Source organism: Mustela lutreola, chromosome 13 (assembly GCF_030435805.1).
Source record: "Mustela lutreola isolate mMusLut2 chromosome 13, mMusLut2.pri, whole genome shotgun sequence".
Classification (NCBI taxonomy): domain Eukaryota; kingdom Metazoa; phylum Chordata; class Mammalia; order Carnivora; family Mustelidae; genus Mustela; species Mustela lutreola.
In genome coordinates, this window is record NC_081302.1 from 11189297 (window position 1) to 11209016 (window position 19720).

The 19720-nt window shown below is 41.8% G+C and overlaps 1 protein-coding gene across 3 annotated transcripts in view; it reads right to left on the reverse strand.

Moving 5' to 3' along the window:
- Positions 1 to 19720, reverse strand: part of CLYBL (citramalyl-CoA lyase) — a 263424-nt gene that overhangs the window by 45410 nt on the left and 198294 nt on the right. Inside the window, exon 4 of one of the 3 annotated variants that reach the window (XM_059144804.1) lies at positions 13516 to 13584. The exons of the other annotated variants lie outside the window; for them this stretch is intronic. Coding sequence (XP_059000787.1) covers positions 13516 to 13584 — 69 coding nt within the window. The remainder of the gene's footprint in view (positions 1 to 13515; positions 13585 to 19720) is intronic. 3 annotated transcript variants of the gene reach the window in all.

The window sequence follows — 19720 nt, forward strand, 5'->3', positions numbered from 1 at the left end:
AAATTGTATCCTTCGTGCAAGAAGAAGATGAAAGTCTCAGGGGCTGAAAGCTCTGGCAGGAAAGGCTTCTGGACGAACTCATCCCACCTTGCAACACATGCCTGATTTCAGGAACATCAAAGTCCTTTTTAGCAATGTTAGTACGTTGGTGAAATGCTGCTATATCCCAGTGCTGTTTTTCCCTAACGATAGGAGGACAGTGAGAACCAAACATTATTAAAAAAAAAAAAAAAAAATCCAAAACACAGAGGCGCCCGTGTGGCTCAGTCCATTAAGCATCGGACTTTGGCTCAAGTCATGATCTCAGGGTCCTGGGATTGAGCCCTGCATCGGGCTCCCTTCTCAGCTGGGAGTCTGCTTGTTCCTCTGCCCCTCCCCCTGCTCATGTTTTCTCTCTAATAAATAAAATATTTTAAAAAGATATCAAAAAAATAGGATTATAAGGAAATTTTAAAAGTTACTAAATCCAGCCTTTAAAATATACCTGGTCAGTTGCCCAAATCACGCATAAAATCTTGGTTGACAGGGACTTTGAACACTGATACTCCAGAGGTCAGCCCTTGGGATGCTACTTAGGGAAGACATTCAGGGAGAAGCCAAGTTTTGATGCTAGACACTGCAGAACTCAGAGATGACAATAGCATGTTTCCTGCAAGTGGCAAGCTTAGTGAGCCTTGAGAAAAGGACAGGCCTGAAGCAGAGGTAACCCCGCAGGGAAAGTGACTGAAGGCACATGGAAGGCAATTTTAGGACAAGCTTAGCAAACACAAGCCAAAATTACCAGTCTTTTTGTTCAGACCACTGCCATGTGTAATTTAATGCTTAGTGATGTACAGTTAGTAAATGCAGAGGACCAATGGCATCCCAGAGGCAGCTCAATGCTGAGTAATACGGCTTTAGAAGGAAGTATATATATGCTCACACATTCAGAATCACTGGATAATAAGGATATAAATGTTTTTTCTTTGGATTTTTTTAGCATAATTTACATACAATGTTACATTAGTTTCAGGTGTACAACATATTCTGTTTCTCTATACATCTCTATGCTCACCACAAGTGTGGCTACCATACACGCTATTATAATACCATTGACTGTATTCTCTATTCTGTGCCTTTTATTTCCATGACTTATTCATTTCATAACTGGAAGCCTGTATCTCCCACTTCCCTTCACCCATTTTGTCCATCCCAATCTCTCTTTCCGCTGGTAACCATTAGTCTGTTCTCTGTATTTATAGGTCTGAATTGTTTATTTATTTATTTATTTTGTCCAGATTTCACATATGGGTGAAATCATATGGTATTTACCATTCTCAGTGTGACTTATTTCACTTACCATACTAACTTCCAGATCCATCCATGCTGTCACAAAGGCAAGATTTCATCTTTTTTATGGCTACGTAATATTCCATTTTGTGTGTGTGTGTGTGTGTGTGTGTGTGTGTGTGTGTGTGTGTTCCTTAACCATTCATCTATCAATGGACACTTGGGTTGCTTTCTTATTTTGGCTATTGTAAAAAATGCTGCAATAAACATAGGCGTGCATATTATCTTTTCAAATCAGTGTTTTTCTTTTTTTTTTTTTTTTTTTTTTTTTTTAAAGATTTTATTTATTTATTTGACAGAGAGATCACAAGTCGGCGGAGAGTCAGGCAGAGAGAGAGAGAGAGAGAGAAGCAGGCTCCCGCTGAGCAAAGAGCCCGATGCGGGGCTCGATCCCAGGACACTGAGATCATGACCTGAGCCGAAGGCAGCGGCTTAATCCACTGAGCCACCCAGGCGCCCCAAATCAGTGTTTTTCTTTTCTTTGGATAAATACCCAGTAGTGGAATAACTGGATCATATGGTATTTCTAATTTTTTGAGGAACCTCCACGCTGTTACAGTGGCTGTTAGATTCCCACCAACAGTGCAAGAGAGCTTCCTTCTCCACATCCTCCCCAACTCTTGTTATTCTTGTCTTTTTAAACAGCGATGTAAATGTTACATGGTACTTTTTAAACTTGGTTTTATACCCTGTTGTTTTTTTATTCACTCATTTATTTATTTAAAGTAATCTCCAAAAACAAAAACAAAAACAAAAACAAAAACAAAAACAAAAACTGAAGAAAAAATAAAGTAATCTCTACATCTAACATGGCATGTGAACTCAAAGCCCCGAAAGCAAGAGTCAAAGGCTCTACTGCCCAGCCAGCCAGGTGCCTAACGGAGCACGTTTTAAAAACTTTTCAAAGGGCTTGCATCTCATTTGCCCTAACAGCAGTCCTGAGATGTAGACAGGGCGGGTTTTATCATCCGTGTTTGCCTGAAGAACATGGGGGTTCTGGAGCATCATCTTACGGAGCTGAGGTGATGCAGAACTCAAGTGCTGAGCTCCCAGTCTTGTGTCCTGTCTGGGGAGCACCTCCTTGTATCTTACAGAGTCTGTGAGTTACCCAGTAGCCTCTAATAAACTATTTTGTTTTCTGCCTTAATTCAGTAAAGTAGGTTCTGAGGCTGGCTACCAGGATCCCTGACCAGTGTAGGCACCGTCTCACACATGCATCACCTGCTGTTTTCACCCGACAACAGGCAGAGTCTATCTCTATGAAGGACAAAGTCTCCACAATCATTCGTAATGACTGCACAGTATTCTATTGCACAGATATGCCACAATTGAGCAAACCGATCCTCTAATGACTAAAATTTTAAATTTTCCCAATTTTTTCTATTCACTCACTCATTTCACTCAACAGATATTTACGGAATACTCTTTAGGTGGCAGGTTCTATTTTAGGTAACAGAGGTAAAAGGTCCCTGCCTACATGTAACTTACATTCCAGTTAGGAAAGCAACTAATAAACAGGTAAACCAATAAACAATGTGGCCTATGAAAAGATCTATTAAGAGGATAGAATTTAGTAATGGGATAGCAAGCTGGGGGGCGGTTGTACTTGAGTAAGGCAGCCTTACTGAGTAATAGCTTCTTTGAGGATGAGACATTTGCCCTGATACCTAGAAGATAATAAGCAAAGCTGTAATGAATATCCCCAAACGTTCATTTCAGAACACTTGTCTGAATATTCCCTTAGGATAAATCCTAGAAGTGCAAATGCTAGGTCAAATTACACGCTCATTTAGGCTCCAAAGGACTGGTCATGAAATTCCAGCTCTCAGAGCCCCCCTAAATGAGTTCTGGATCCAGCAAGCCTAAGTTCCAATTGTGCAAATGCCTGGCTCAGTAAGAGACCGGGCAGTTTCTTAACTTCACTGTGACTCAGTTTCCTCATCTGAAAAGTGGGGACATTACCAATGTCCGACTCAGGGGTTGGTGAGGATTAAAAATGGTGTAATATAAGTGGTTAATAAATGTCAGATTTAAAACAAAATACATGCCCGTATTAATGTGTACATGAAAGCTGCTTTTTAAAAAAAGGACCATCCAAACTTAAAATCCTATTCCCTGGTGCCCATTCACTTGGGTTGCTTCTGAGCTCATACTAGCTTGCCCTGTTTTTAATAACCCAGTGTCCTTAGACTGGGACTATAACTACCTGATAACAGGGAGTATATCTCATGGCTCTTGTGTCCCCAATGCCTACCTGAAAGGAAAACACACAGCGCAGATCTCCTGGCATTAAGAAGAGTCCCCAAAGGGGCCAAATTTCCTCACAGATAATGGGAACTAGGCTGTCCACTGAAACGTAGAGCTTTCATTTTGAATAAAATCAGATAATAAATATCTAGAGTCTACTTTCCTATGGGTACTGTGGCCTTTAGCTTACTGGGTTCTTCAGGAGACAAGTAGGTCCAGTGTGCTCACTACTGCTTGATTTTAAATAAACAAACAAATAAATAAATAAATAGCAACCTGCTAAATGTTTTTGTTCCAACTTAGAAACCCCAAACCCCGGGGGCACCTGGATGGCTCAGTGGGTTAAGCCTCTGCCTTTGGCACAGGTCATGATCCCAGGGTCCTAGGATAGAGCCCCACACTGGGCTCTCTGCTCAGTGGGGAGCCTGCTTCCTCCTCTCTCTCTCTGCCTGTCTCTCTGCCTACTTGTGATCTCTGTTAAATAAATAAATAAATAAACCCCGAACCCAGAATCTTGAATCAGTGCCTCAGCAGGAATTAAAGACCACAGGTTGCAGATGGCAAATGATTTACTGCAATCTGAAAAGGTCTATATTGCTGGTATAAAATGTGACCATGTTCCGTTTCTTCCTTTGTCCATCTGCTGCTGTTTTGGTCTAGGAATGAGGATGATTTTAAAAGATTTAAATTTGGATTCTGTGTAAGCTGCTTTCTCAAACCATATTTAATATATTTTGGCAACAAACACTACTCTGGTCATGTCTGACTAAGATGGCAGGAGGAAGTGAGAGGTTTTTGATCTTTTTTTTAGGTTGTATGCATTTTTGAATGAGGTGGTTGTGTTCAAGGTGGTGATTCACAGAGAATTAAATTTTTTTTCTTCTTCCAAAGAATAGAGAGCCAGGGAAAGAGAGGGAAATGAACGAACGAAGACTGCAAGGAACAAGAGCCCCAGAATGTGTCCTCATCTCTGTTTCATCTTAGGCTTATTAGTCTTGCCTCCACAACCAGGCAGAGGAGATAAACTCATTGAGGTGTAACGATGATTTGAAGTCCTCAGAGTTCCTAGGGTAGGGCAGGACAGGGCATACGTGCCCTATCTGGAAAAATTAGAGAGTCAGGTGGGGCATTGGCTTGCTCTTATGTGTGCTCTCTCTTGCTCGCATGTTTTCTCTCTCTCTCTCTTTCACACTCACACACACACACAGAGTTTTCTCCATGTCTGTTAGGTTCCTGCAGTAAGAAGCAGGAACCCCACTCTTAGGTATGATGGATTCTTTCTTATATTTTGTAAACATCATGAGGTCCCGGAGTAAGAATCACAGATCATTAGAATTTTAGAGTGGGGAGGCATCTTCAAAATTACCCCCAAGAAGCTCAGGCCAGGGCAGGACCCCCTTCTACCCTCTTGGCAAGTGATTTCTCTGCTTCTGTGTCAGCATGGCCATGGACAGTCCTACAAAGTCCTCAAAATGATCACTCTGTTTTCTAAGTTTTTGGTCTTTCAATATTCCTTGTTCTCATAGCTGCCTCTCTGGAAGCCTATGATACAGATTCAACCTCCTTGCCACTGAGTTGCCCTCCTCTGGGCATATCCAGATTTGGCCACATTCTTTCTAGATTCAGAACTGGGGGTCCCACTGCTCTTCATCTGGATGTTATGTCAGGATATGACATCTGGCTGCCTGGCCAGTTAACTCCTGAGGAGGCTGGTGGAACTGTTTTTTGACTAGGATATTAGACTTTTTATCCGCTCAATGTGCGTAACAACATGGCTTGCTTTAAAAATTTTTTTAAAAAAGATTTTATTTATTTATTTGAGGGGGGGTGGGGAAGGAGAGAAAGAGAGAAAGCACAAGCAGGGGGAGCTGCAGACAGAGAGAAAGGGAAGAGAAGCAGACTCCTCACTGAGTTGGGAACCCAATGCGGGGCTCGATCCCAGGACCCCAGGATGATGACCTGAGCTAAAGGCCAAAGTTTAACCAACTAAGTCACCCAGATGCCCCAACAACATGACTTTCATTACAGTGTTCTTAAATTCAGCCATCGTGAATAACAATTTTTCAGTTTCAAAAGTGTTTTAAGAATGTTATACTGTTTAATAACATAATAATATGGGGAAATTACTATATCTCATAAAAGTCGGTCTTTCCCCTAAAGATAAACAACAGTATGTATATTCAGAATTATTCTTCTGGCAACTCATTTTTTAATCTGCCACGGACAATAGGCCACAGATGTAGGTATTCCCAAGACAAAAATTTGAGGTGTTTGGGGCCTCAGTTTCTAAACTGACAAGATGAGTTCTGAGTTGTTCTCTGGCTTTAACATTCAACATTCTCTGTATAACTCTACTGAGGTCAACTGTTTCATGAAAACTCTCTCTTTCAAATTACAGAAATATACTCCTTTATTTCCTCCTTTTGAGTAGAAGTAATAACATACTGCTGGATTAACATTTAAACTCTATGTATTTTATAGTAGAAAAATGCAAAATATCTAAATTTTGAGTTTTCTATAGTTTTAAATATAAAAGCTTTCAATCTTTGTCATTGTGGCTAGAATGATAAATTTTTAAGAAGTTAGCTGAAATTTCTTATTAGCCTTTATACCTACATATAATATATAATAATGAATAATCAAAGAACATATAATGCCTACTCATCTTTCAACTGGATTAAAAAAGCATTAGTGGATATCAAAGCACTGGGATTTTGAGGACTTAAAACCAGTTCTGCAAGACGAAAACTTTCTGGAGATTGGTTGTACAACAGTGTGAATAAACTTAATACTACTGAGATGTACACTTAGAAATGGCTATGATAATATATTTTATGTGATTTTTTTTTTTTTTTTTTTACCACAACTAAAAATATTTAAAAATGCATCCTCTTGGGGCATCGGGCTGGCTCATTTGGAAGAGCATGCGACTCTTGATCTCAGGGTTGTGAGTTCGAGTCCCATGTTGGATGCAGAGATTCCTTAAATAAATCTTAAAAACACACCCTTCCTGCAGTAAACAGGGATGAAGAACTGCAACACAAGGTTATGTATATACAACACGCAGACATCACACGGTGGTTGTACAGGGCGTAGCAGAGACTACAGAGATGACTAACGGCCATTTCTAAATGTATATCTCAGTAGTATTAAGTTTATTCACACTGCTGTACAACCAATCTCCAGAAAGTATTTTACCTGCCTCTACCCTGTTAGATGAAAGAGAAATAATCCTCATTTGGTTTAAGCCACTGCAGCTTTGGGTCTTTTTATTACAGCAGCTGAGCCTGTACGTTAACACAAGAGAAGAGAATGATCACCTGCACATAAAGGGCGGGGGGGGGGTGATGCTGAGAGCAGAGTGTGCGGCTGGGGGAGGAAAACTGTCTGGGACAACGTAACAATGCGAAGGTGGGCTCCGCTTCCCTCAGAAGGTAACTTTAGGACTAGAGAAGCCTGACAATGAACTTCCTTTCCAGGGTATGTCTCAGTGTTTGTAAAAATCTGAACATCCTGGTCACACCCAGCTAAGTCAGTCCATGCTACCACCTATTAAAATGACTCATCGACACATTGGTTTCATCTACTGGATAGCATGTTGTAGATATTTAATAAATGTTTGTTGAATTGAATTGAATAATAAGAAAAAGAAGTTGAAGGAAGGTAACAGTGGCGTCTAAAGTGGGTTCTTTCCAGAGAGCATCCCAAGGTGTGAAAAGAGAAACAAGTGGTACAACACAGTCCAAGGTAAATGCCTTCATAGTTTTTCTGAGGGAAATGAATCATCAAAGCAGAGTTATCCAGGTACTGAAGTGGCTTTGGAAAAACAAGCAAGTACACTTCATGCTGTTATTTAAAAAATCACGCATTGGGAAATAAATAAATCCAACATTGTCACAAACGCTGTAAGCTGTTCACCCTCAACTGTGAACCAGTAAACTGAGTAACATCATATTCTAAATTTGAAATGAAAACTATGTGGGGAAACAGTTGTTAAAAGATGCATTGAGGCAAAGTTATTGAGAAAAGACAGGCCAACAAATTCTGGCCTAAAGACAAGACTGTTGACTGTTTGATAAGTGTATAATAAAACAGCAGAATTTTATTGGCACTATTACTCTATGAAGCTGAAACGTCCTACAATGGAGACGTTATTGGACAGTATAGATCTGATACAGAAATGAAATTACCAAACAAAGCTGAGGATAGAGGAATATCACAATGAAGCCCTATTCTCTGATAATGGGGTGTTTACTTCTATAAAAATTTCTTAAGGAAACAGTGTTTCATTCAGAAGGTGGTATTTATGGATAGCTTTTTTTTTTTTAAGACTTTATTTATTTATTTGACAGAGATCGCAAGTAGGCAGAGAGGCAGGCAGAGGGGGAGGGGGAAGCAGGCTCCCTGTTGAGCAGAGAGGCCGATGCAGGGTTCGATCCCAGGACCCTGAGACCATGACCTGAATCGAAGGCAGAGGCTTTAACCCACTGAGCCACCCAGGCGCCTCTCTATAAAAATTTCTTAAGGAAACAGTGGTTCATTCAGAAGGTGGTATTTATGTATAGATTTTTTAAAAATTTTATTTATTTGACAGAGAAAGACAGCACAAGGAGGAAGAGCGGCATGCAGAGGGAGATGGAGCAGCAGCCTCCCCAGCTGAGTGAGGAGCCTGACGTGGGGCTCAATCCCAGGACCCTGGGATCATGACCTGAGCCGAAAGCAGACACTTAACCTACTGAGCCACTCAGGTGCCCCTTATGGATAGCTCTTAAGTGAGCAAAAATGTTTATCACAAAAGAGATCTAATATTCCTATTTAATAATATTATTAATATGCTCTAAATCAGCGTTCTTTGATTTTTATTATCAGTAAGACCAACTACAAGGTTGATAGGAAATTAGAGTTCCTGATTAATGATGTCCATCCTTCAAGATGTACTCATCTGAAGTGTATTAGTTTCCTAAGGCTGCCATAACCAATTGCCACAAACTCTGGCTGCTTCCAACAACAGGGATTTATTCTCTCAGCTCTAAAGAGCAGAAATATGAAAGGGAGGTGCTGACAGGGCTGTCCCTCTCCCTAGAGAACCCTTCCTGGCCACTCTTAGCCTGTGCTGGCAGCACTGCTGGTGGCTGTTCCACTCTCATCTCTGCCTCTCTCTCCACATGGCCTGCTCCTCTATGTCACTTAAAAGGACACTTGACATTGGATGATCAAGAATGATCTTATCTTGGGGCGCCTGGGTGGCTCAGTGGGTTAAGGCCTCAGCCTTCGGCTCGGGTCATGGTCCCAAGGTCCTGGGATCGAGCCCCACATTGGGCTCTCTGCTTGGTGGGGAGCCTGCTTCCCCCTCTCTCTCTGCCTACCTCTCTGCATTTTTTATTTATTATAAATAAATAAATAAAAGTGTGTACATATACACACACATATATATTTTATTTGTTTATTATTTATTTGTGAGAGAGAGAAAAAGTACATGCACGAGTGGAAGGAGGGACAGAGGTGGAGGGAGAGGAAGAGGCAAAGAATCGCAAGCAGACTCCGTCCTGAGCACCGAGCCCAACTCCAGCCTCAGTCTCATGACTCTGAGATCATGACCTGAGCTGAAACCAAGAGTCGGATGCTCAACCAACTGAGCCACCCAGGCACCCCAGTAATTGAGATATATTATTTTAATCATTCCATGCCTTAGTATACTTGCAAGAAAATCTTCAGATGGGTAAATAACAAAGGCTTCCAATTCTTTTATTTTTTTTTCAAGTTTGTTTGCCTATTTATTTAATGATTTTTTTTAAAATTTTTTAAATTTTTTATAAACATATATTTTTATCCCCAGGGGTACAGGTCTGTGAATCGCCAGGTTTACATACTTCACAGCACTCACCATAGCACATACCCTCCCCAATGTCCATAACCCCACCCCCTTCTCCCAACCCCCCTCCTCCCAGCAAACCAGTTTGTCTCCCTCCCAATCCCATCTTGTTTCATTTATTCTTCTCCTACCCCCTTAACCCCCCATGTTGCATCTCCACTTCCTCATATCAGGGAGATCATACGATAGTTGTCTTTCTCCGCTTGATTTATTTCGCTAAGCATGATACCCTCTAGTTCCACCCACATCGTCGCAAATTGTTTGCCTATTTATTTTAAGTAATCTCCACACCCCAGGTGGAGCTTGAGACCACAACCCTGAGATCAAGAGTTGTGTGCTGTACTAACTGAGCCAGCCAGACGCCCCAAAGGCTTCCAGTTCTTACAGTCAGAAATCAACAAGCATTGGGCTGTGGGTAGTCAAGAACAGGTTAGCTAAAAGATGACGATACAATTATTTTATTAAACCATGGTTAATGGGGTGCTTTGGTGCCTCAGTCGGTTAAGGTCTGCCTTTGGTTCAGGTCATGATCCCAGGGTTGTTGGATCCAGCCCCGCATCGGGCTCCCTGCTCAGCAGTGAGTCTGTCTCTTTCTCTCCCTCTGCCCCTCGCTCAAATAAATTTAAAAATGTTTAAAAATCATGGTTAATAACAAATGAAATTGGACTTGTCTACAGACTTGCCATCAACAAATATTATGTGCAAAACTATTGCCTGTGTTGTATTTCGCACCATCGCATTTACTAGAACTGCTGAGAGAACTGGATATATGATTTTAAACCTAGGTTGATGTTTTTCTTGCTCTTGAAAACTATACTTTGTTAAAGCAGTCCTTTCAGCTTTGTTTTCAATCAGCTAAAAATGTCTTATATATTACTCTAATCTAGTATCCTAATTGTACTGTTTTCTGATTTGTATTTATATCTTGGGACAGTAAATTTTTAAATAAAAATGAATCCCCCAAAATGAACATGAACAGTGGAATGAATGGTTCCTTAAAAGAGCTACTAGAAAATCTGTTAATAAAGGTGACTTTTTCCATCCCCTTTTCCATCCTCTGTCTCCTCCCCAACTCTGTTTAGGTGAACAGAACCTAGACTACCTTAGGTCTTTGGCAAGGTCCCTAGGGGTGTCACTGTATGACAGGGAACAGGGCTCGGTGCTGTTAGAGTCACAGGGTAGTTGAGCTGGACAGATCTTAGAGGTGAACTGGGACAACCCTAACCTCACATATGGCTCCCCTCTGCAATATTTCTGTCCTGAGGAGCACCCACAATCACTTGAATTATCTAAGTCCATTTCTTTGTTCTTGGCTAGCTCTAACCACTACATTGTAGACCACCGTGCCGTCTGGAGCCACACTCAACCTCCCCACTTATTCTGTGCAGCACTGCCTATTATCTCTCTTTTTGCTGTTTACCTCCACTGAAAGAGCACTGGTTAAGAGGAAGAGGAAAATAGTGCTTCTGATCCACAGTCTTTAGGCTGTGTGCTTGGAGAAATTATTTCTACCAGGAATACTGGTTTTTCCACGTAAGCCTCGTAGATATCTTTCATCATCCAGAGAATGTTATTTTTAGACATTTGGCTAAGGTTTGAATCATAAAATATACAATCCTAGGGCTTAAGAAAGGTCAGCAATTATCTGGTCACTTTAGAAACAAGGAGATAAAAGTCCCAGAGAGATCAAGTTATTGAAGGCCACTCAACACGATGGGGGCAGAGCTGGACTAGAACTTGGTCTGCTGATGCCTATGTGAGCATTTTCCCACTCTATCACACGCGGTACTGAATGTGATGCAAAGCCTGCTCCTACAAGAATTACTCTTGCGATGTTGGTCTCACTGATGCCATCTAATGAGCTAATCAACCTTCTATGGTCTGAATTTTGTGTCACCTCAAAATCTGTACGTTGAAGCCCTAACGTCCAATGCGATGGTATTTGGAGGTAAAGCCTTTGGGAGGTGATTAGGTCATGAGGGAGAATACCTCAAGTGGGATTAGTGGACTTAAAAGAAGAGACACAGGAGAGATGACCTTTCTCTCTGCATTGTGAGGAAAAGTCAAGAAAACAGTCATCTATGACTTGGGAAGTAGACTCTTAGCAAGAATCAAATTGTCCTATATCTTGATGTTAGACTTCCTAGTCCCCAGAACTGGGAGGAGTAAAGTTTGTGGTTTAAGCTATTCCGTCTATGGTATTTGTTATAGCAGCTCAAACTGAGGAAGACAACCCCCAGTGAATACATTCAGTGGTATTTACTGTGTTTTATGAGCAAATGAGGTCTTTGCTCTCATAGAGCTTGCACTCAGGTGAGCGAATGACCAACAGAACCCAAAACGCTGCAAAGCTTGGCTCCGGCTTTCACATCAGGGCACTGACTGAGACTAGGGTCACCTAGTTCAGCTCTTAATTCTTCACCTATACTTAGAGGAAAGGTAAAGTACCTGGAGTTAATGTCCCCACTTACAACTGCTCTGTAACTTGTCACACGTCATCATCTGACATGTGAACACTTCTTGGCTTAGAAGATAAGTCTCCTCACTCCTCTCTAGTACTCAACTCGAAGATTAAGCAGGAACCCAAGATCAACAGCAAGAACAATAAAAACATTTTTTGTTAAAACTCATTATTGTCCATAAAATAAAGCATATCTCTGGGAACAGTAAAGCCATCAACTAGCTACTCGTAAATGAGAGAGGCATTTTCTGGTTGACACAGTGAGTGAGAAAGACCCAGATGGTGAACCCTTTTGGCATAGACGTATCTGCACCGGCTGTCTAATACATTTCTCCGCTGCGTTAACTCTTCCTCCATCAGAACCATCACAGCAGTTTTCTTATTTCCAAGAAGACCAAAACAGGAAGGTTTTTGTCTATAAGATTCCTACCTTCCTCCTTCAACACTGGGGAGGCCTATTCACTGCTGGCAGCATCTGCAATGACCTGGATCCTTTGGCGAAAATCTCAAAGCTCTGGCCCATGTCAGATTCAATACAGTTTCTTCCTCATAAAGCAGGAAATGGCACTAGACTCTCAGAGGCTAGGTTACCTGGGCTGGACCTGATGCCTGAAGGAAGATTCAGAATTTATTTTAAAAAGGGTTTTGGCTTGTTGGATGGAACGTGTTGCATGACTGCTGGCTGGAGAATGAGTCCCTTGGGCTTGCGGCCCTGTCTTCTTTCATGAGGAATCCCTGCCAATCCAGGATCTGTGAACTGCTTCTGCCAGCCAGTCTCTAATTTAGCATATGTACAAAGCCAATTTTTGGACACCATGATGGAGCCTGGCATCTCTGCAGCCCTCCATGTTTGTGATGCTCACAGTGAAATAACAAGTAGCTAGCAAGACAGAAAAAAAATATGACTAAAAAAGGCTCTCTAAATTCACAGATAAATCGTCTCTGTATTATACACGTATATGAGTCTCCCTCCTGCTTTTCCAATATAAACTTCCCCCATGTAAATCCTTGTAGTTATTTCATTTAGATTTTCAATCTGAGATACACTTAGCAATAGCCAACAGTGACAAAGATAAAACCCTGCTCCCCACTGAGAACATCTGATTTTTTAAATGTAGAAATGCTGCTCTTTACAAAATAGGACATTTCCCTTTTAATTAGTTTCAAAATATACCCAAATAATTTGCAACCAGGAAATGATACCATTTTAGAGTACTTAAAAATAATTCCCATGCATGCAAAGCCAATTTGATGAAAGGCACAAGCTAGTGAAACCTTCGGTTTTTAGAGAAACTAAACTATTTCTGTGGGGACAGCTATCGCTACCAAGGGAAAATTCACCTAACCCTCAGGCTTGGAACATTGTCTTCTCTCAGAAAACCACAGTCGAAGATATTTTCTGAATATCTGGGGACAACCGCTGATTGAGGCTTGAGTGTACCCATCCATCTTTGTTGAAAATATGGATCTTTCAGCTTCCCTGTCTTCTATGGATTTTCTTGCCAGCCATCTAGTTTTCTAACAGTCCTTCAGAAAAGAATGGGTAGCTAAAAGCTCTCTGGTATCATGTCATGCTATTGAAAAGAAATACATATATTGTGCTCACCCACTCTTTACTCTGCTGCCAATGAGTCCCGAGAGGGGGGTCCATCAGGAGAGGCATTTTGACTTTTGCCTATACATGAATGAAATCAAACGTCTGAATAAAAGGGAAGGGGAGACTGTATGATTTTCTGATGTGTATTCCTTCCAATGCATGGATTATGACAACGACCAACTTTTTAGCTCTTTTGGTAAGTGAGAGCCCTGCTCTCCTGGCCAGGCTAGCCACTGCTGATAGGTTTGCTAGCACGGGATGAACAAACTCTCCCCAATCATACTCAGTCCTTACCTGCTACCGTAGAAAGAAAGTCTGAGCCCTGCATGTATAAATATAAATATTTTAGGAGCTTGCCTGATGGTGAGTTTGCACGGCCATGCAGAAGCCAAGCTTGATTGCCCTGGCCTGGTGTGGGGCTCCCCAGGTGGCAGGGGCTGAGAGCGGGCAGTGCAGTTGGTGGGGGGTGGAAGAGAGTGCCTCCAGTCATTCTGAGTAGCCCCTGGGCTGATTAGTGACGAGGGCTGACAGGCTCCTAAGGGGAGGTCCTGTCCAGTTTCTTTCTGCAGCAGGCATGATGGGCCATGCATGGGGTCCAGAGGCAGAGACTGGGGATTTTTTTGTGTGACCATGACTACATTCCTCATCAACAGGCCACACTCATGGTCTCTTTGGAGGCCACCGACTCGCTGGAGGATTACCATTAAGGGACGTCTGCTCAGTGGCGCCAGGTTCTGTCCCCACCCCTCAGGGGCCAGCATGGTGCCTCCATGCTGCTTGTCCCAAGCCAGACAGAAGGGCAGGGCACCAGGTCTGGGAATTAGAGAAGGCGATCGATATGTGTATACGGAACGCAGTCACGGACAATTGAAAAGGCTCACACGTAATCCCACTGGGAACTGTTTAAAACTGAAGTCTCTGATAAATGACTCACGGAACCCAGACCCTGACTTAGCCTGCCCGGGAATGGCCAGAGGTGAGGTTCATCGTGTTTGTGATTCATGGAGTTCAAGTGACTGAAATGTATGTAAAAGATCCCAGGACTGGCCCTGCAAATAAAAATAACTATTAAACAGGGAAGAATTTTTCACTCCTGACTGCTCTTAAGACCTTGAATTATGAGATCACCACTACCTTTTGAATTCTGATGTCAAAGGAGAGACTACTACTTTGAAACATAACGCTTATGACTTGAGTTCTACAGCCTCAGTACCCTGTGACAACTGCCACCTGGCCACTACGTTGAGATTCTTTACTGATGAGCATGTGTGCAGTGGGAAGGTCATTTGGGGAATAATTAGAGACCACACAGTTACGAGAACTAAGGCAGGTATGGGATTAGAACACAGATGTTTTGAACTTTTGGCTTTTGATGAGGTAAAATCAGTGACGATGTACTTCAGGGGTGCTGGGTGGCTCAGTTGGTTGGGCAGCTGCCTTCAGTTCAGGTCATCATCTCAGGGTCCTGGGATCAAGCCCTGAGGGCTCCCTGCTTAGCAGGGGAGTCTGCTTCTCCCTCTCCCTCTAGACCTTCCCTCCCTTGTGCTCTCTTTCTTTCTCTCTTTCGAATAAAAAAATAAAATCCTTTTTTTTTTTTTAAGATTTTATTTATTTATTTGACAGACAGAGATCACAAGTAGGCAGAGAGGCAGGCAGAGAGAGAGGAGGAAGCAGGCTCCCTGCTGAGCAGAGAGCCTGATGCGGGGCTGGATCCCAGGACCCCGGGATCATGACCTGAGCCAAAAGCAGAGGCTTTAACCCACTGAGCCCGTAAAATCTTTCTTTTAAGAAAAGTATGTACTTCAGTTGTATCAAAGCTTAGTAGATTCTAAGATCAGAGTTGGTTTATGATTTGGGATTAATTTACAAGTTTTGTTAATCTAGTAATGCAGTGATTTTCCTAGTTAAAAGAAAATATTTCGTATCCTGGATTGGTGGGAGTTGGTTTATAACAGAGTTAAAGAAAAGGTAGCCTCTGGATAGAGAAAAACTGTATCACTCAGGGCTCTCCAGAGAAACAGAACCAAGAGGAGATAGACAGATAGATAGATAGATTTATTTATTTTTTAAATTATTTTATTTTATTTTTTAAAAAGATTTTATTTATTTATTTGACACAGAGAGAGAGATCACAAGTAGGCAGAGAGGCAGGCAGAGAGAGAGGGAGAAGCAGGCTCCCTGCTGAGCAGAGAGCCCCATGTGGGGCTCGATCCCAGGACCCTGAGATCATGACCTGAGCCGAAGGCAGAGGCTTAATCCACTGAGCCACCCAGATGCCCCGACAGACAGAATTATTTTAATGAATTGGCTTACAAGGTTGTGGACTGACAAGTTCAAAATCACAAGGTAAGCTGGCATGCTGGAAACTTGGGCAAGAGTTGGATGTTATAATCCCAAGGCAGAATTTCTTCTCCTGGAGACCTTCAACTGATTAGAGGGAGACCCATCTACATTATTCAGAGTAATCTACTCTCTGTGAACTGATTATAGATGTTAACCATATCCCTAAAATATCTTCTTAGCAACATCTAGATTTATGTTTGATTAAATAACTGGGAACTATAGTTTTACCAAGCTGACACATAAAATAGATCATCACAATAGATTTCTTTCAAACTATGAAAAAATAATAAATGTTTTCGGTCCATAAAGATTCAGTCTTCTGGGATGGGGGGTTGGGTGGGCCTGGTGGTGGGTATTATGGAGGGCACGTATTGCATGGAGCACTGGATGTGGTGCATTAATAGTGAATTTTGGAATACTGAAAAGAAATAAAATAAAATAAAATTTAAAGAAAGATCCAGCCTTCTTCCTTTTGGAAGAGTCCTACAAGCCACACCTCAGCAAATAAGGCATGATACACTAACGAACTGCAGCTCTACAGTTTTCCTCACCAGACAGTCACGGAAGAGGATGCAGATTCTGGGCCTTGTATAAATGTTGTACAGAGAAGGGACTGACCAACAAGCTGAAATGGAGAGGAGGAAGATCATCTATTCCATAGTTTCTATCATGGTTCTATCAGTGTCTCCAAAGCAGCTACTCCAACCACAGCCAGTGTAGCAATAGTTCTCTGTGTTGCCCACCTGACCAGTTCCTGACACACGCTTTTCCTGAACATTGTTCTCAAATATTCCCTAAGTGTGTCTTTGAGCATGAGTACTCTGACTGCGTGGGTAAACCTCATGAAAGGAGATTATGAACATACTGTATTAGGCCAACAAGTCATGGGTCTCATCCCAAAGAAACATAAGCTTCCTTCCCTGCTAATTACACTCTAAATCTTTCCTTTCATAATTTTTATATTTATAAGATAGTTTAAACAACAAAGTAAACTTTATGACACTTTATCATTTATTAAGTGCTTTCATACACACTTATGTTTTATCTTTGAGGATAATAGGTTGATGGTACCATTCCTATGTTAGAGATGATGCCACAAAAAGCTCGAAGAGGTTAGCAGCCTCCCCTGATATCACACAGCCATCAGACTGCTGAACAGGGATTGGAGCTGCAGCCTTCTGCTCCTGGCTATACCTCGGGCTGCCCCGACCATTCCAGATCTTGCTGCTGGTGAACAGCTCAACTCTCCAGCCTTAGTTTATGGAGTTACATAAAGGTGGCCAGAATCAAGGAGTGACTCTCTGCTTCTGGAAAATCTTTGCTGAAGATATTTCTCCTACATATGGCCAGGTACCCTTTTCCCCTTCCATGTGTCTTTCCTGGGTGCAGAGAGCTCTCTCTATTGGAAATCAGTGGGAGGTCTCTGCACAATAAAGGGCAGCGAATGAGAAGCAGAATGTGAATCTATTCCATAAAGTGAAAACTTTAACATCCTAACAAGTAATTAAGAAAAAATTTGAGGTTGTTTCCTCAGCTGATCATCACCGGCAGAGCCAACTTTGGATTAAACACTTCTGCTCAGTGGTTTTGACATTCTCAGTCAGGCATATCTTGATGAAATTAGAGATGCAGAAAATATTTTTTGATGGAGCACAGGGACAAAACAGCTAGAAGGGAAGCCAATTTTGTGTGCAAACTTGTACAGACTGAGATAAAGAGGAAAACAGAAAGCAAGAGAATAAAGAGTGTGTGAATGTGTATAAATGAGAGAAGATGAAAGCAAGTGATAGAAGGGGAAAGGCTGCTCCTCATTAATTAGACTTTAAGATCCTGGCAGCAAGAGGTGTGTTTATAAACAATCTTCACTAAAACATACCTTTCCAACGACTGACTGTTGTATTTGCCAAAAAAGTCTTTAATGATTCTGTACTCATTTCAATCCAAAAGTAGAGACAGAAATATTAGTAAGTGAACATAGCCATTCTTACGATATATTAACTCTGCAAAGAGATTAATATTTCTAATGTTCATCCATTTTTAAAAAATAAGTAAAACCAAGGCAACTACTAATTTCAAGAAGAACAAGAAAGCAAATACAATCACAGTAAACCACATGTCTCGGTTGTGAAAATAAGTAGTATATAGGTAAACACTGAATACTGATCTAATCCTCAAATATATTTATATTGGGAGGATGAAGATAAGAGAGAGAGCCGAGAGAGCTCAATCCTCATCTTACAGAAAAAGAAGTCAATAGGTAATATATGCAACTGAAAAATAAATAACAGTATAAAATGCTATTTAGAAATAGCAAGAAAGTTAGAAAGTTTGAAAATAGTTTTTTTTTTTCCCTAGGAAGCAAGTCCGGAGGAGGGGCAGGAAATGGCGGATTTTCCTTATGAGCTTTATTGTAACAGAAAGGAAACCCCTATATCAGCTATGTTTCCTTGACTCCTCAATACTTTAGGTCACTGTTGTATAGTAGGTAGGGCATGATATTAATAAGGTCAGGACTATGGTCTTGCTCTCTGAGCACATGACTCCTCATCTCATTGCAGTCATGTGACATTTGTCTGAATGGAAACTGGGCTACAGCAAATCGAGTTGATCAGCACAAATCTACAATCATCACTTACTAAGGTCCTCTGGGCTGATCTGTGGTTGTGTTGCACTTGATCTTGTTGAACATGACCCTCTCTCTCTCTCTCTTTTAACAGACTTTATTTATTCATTTGAGAGAGAGAGAGAGAGCATAAGTGGGAGGAGAGGCAGAAGCAGACTCCTCACTGAGCTGGGAGCCTGACATGGGGATTGATCCCAGAACCTAGAGATCATGACCCGAGCTGAAGGCAGATGCTTAACCATCTAAGCCACCCAGGTGCTCCTAGCATGACTCTTTTAAGTCGCCATGTGCATTGCTCCTGGCAATGCACAAACACAGACAAGAGGGGCCTTCAAGTTTCAAGTCTCAGCCCTACTTGTGAACCACTTCCTTGACTTCTTTCCCAACCCCAATCCTGTCCCAGTTTTAAGCCTTCCAGACACTGGTTCTGCTGTTTTGCTTTCCCACTTACATACTCATTTGGACTCAAAAGTGTGGACCCTATTTTGTGAGACGGATCACCCCAAAACTTAGTGGCTTAAACCACAACCATTTTATTTGCTTATGATTCTCGGTTAAGAATCTGCACTGGCTCATCTCGGTGATTCTGTGGGTCCCACTGGGGGTTGCTTATGTGCATCCAGTTATCTGATGGCTTGACTGGGGCTGAATGATCTAAAATGGCCCCGCCTACCTGATTGTTAGTGTGGACTAACATTAGGGCCATCTGTGTCCAGCAGGAGAGACAGGGATCCTTTATGAGATGGCATAGTTTGAGAAGGGAAAGCGCCAATGTGTTCCTTGGCGAAGACAAGTCCCATGGCCTAAACGCGGGAGAAGAGTACACAAAGGTGTGGATATAGGAGGTGTGAATCAATGGAGTCTACCAGAGACACTTTCCCTGGTTGTAGTCTGGGTCCCTGCTTGGGTCCAATCTTCAATGGAGACAGAGCTCTCCCCAGGAAATGGAGGTACCATTCTTTCTCTCCAAGAAGAATACAAACCCACTGAGGATTTTTTTTTCTCTTTTATTACCCATCCATAAAAGAAAACAAAGGCAGTTTGATTTCTATGAAGAAACTAGGTTCTCCTATGTCTGATCTCAAAACCACTGGGTCAGGCCATGCCTAAGAGAGTTGGGAAGACGTAGCAGCACTTTTGACGACAGACATGCAGTGCCTTAGTGCTGGCCTTCAACACACACCAGAATTCCTTGGCTATACCCTTCATGGAGAGCAATAAGCCCAATTTTCCACAAAAATGAAAAAT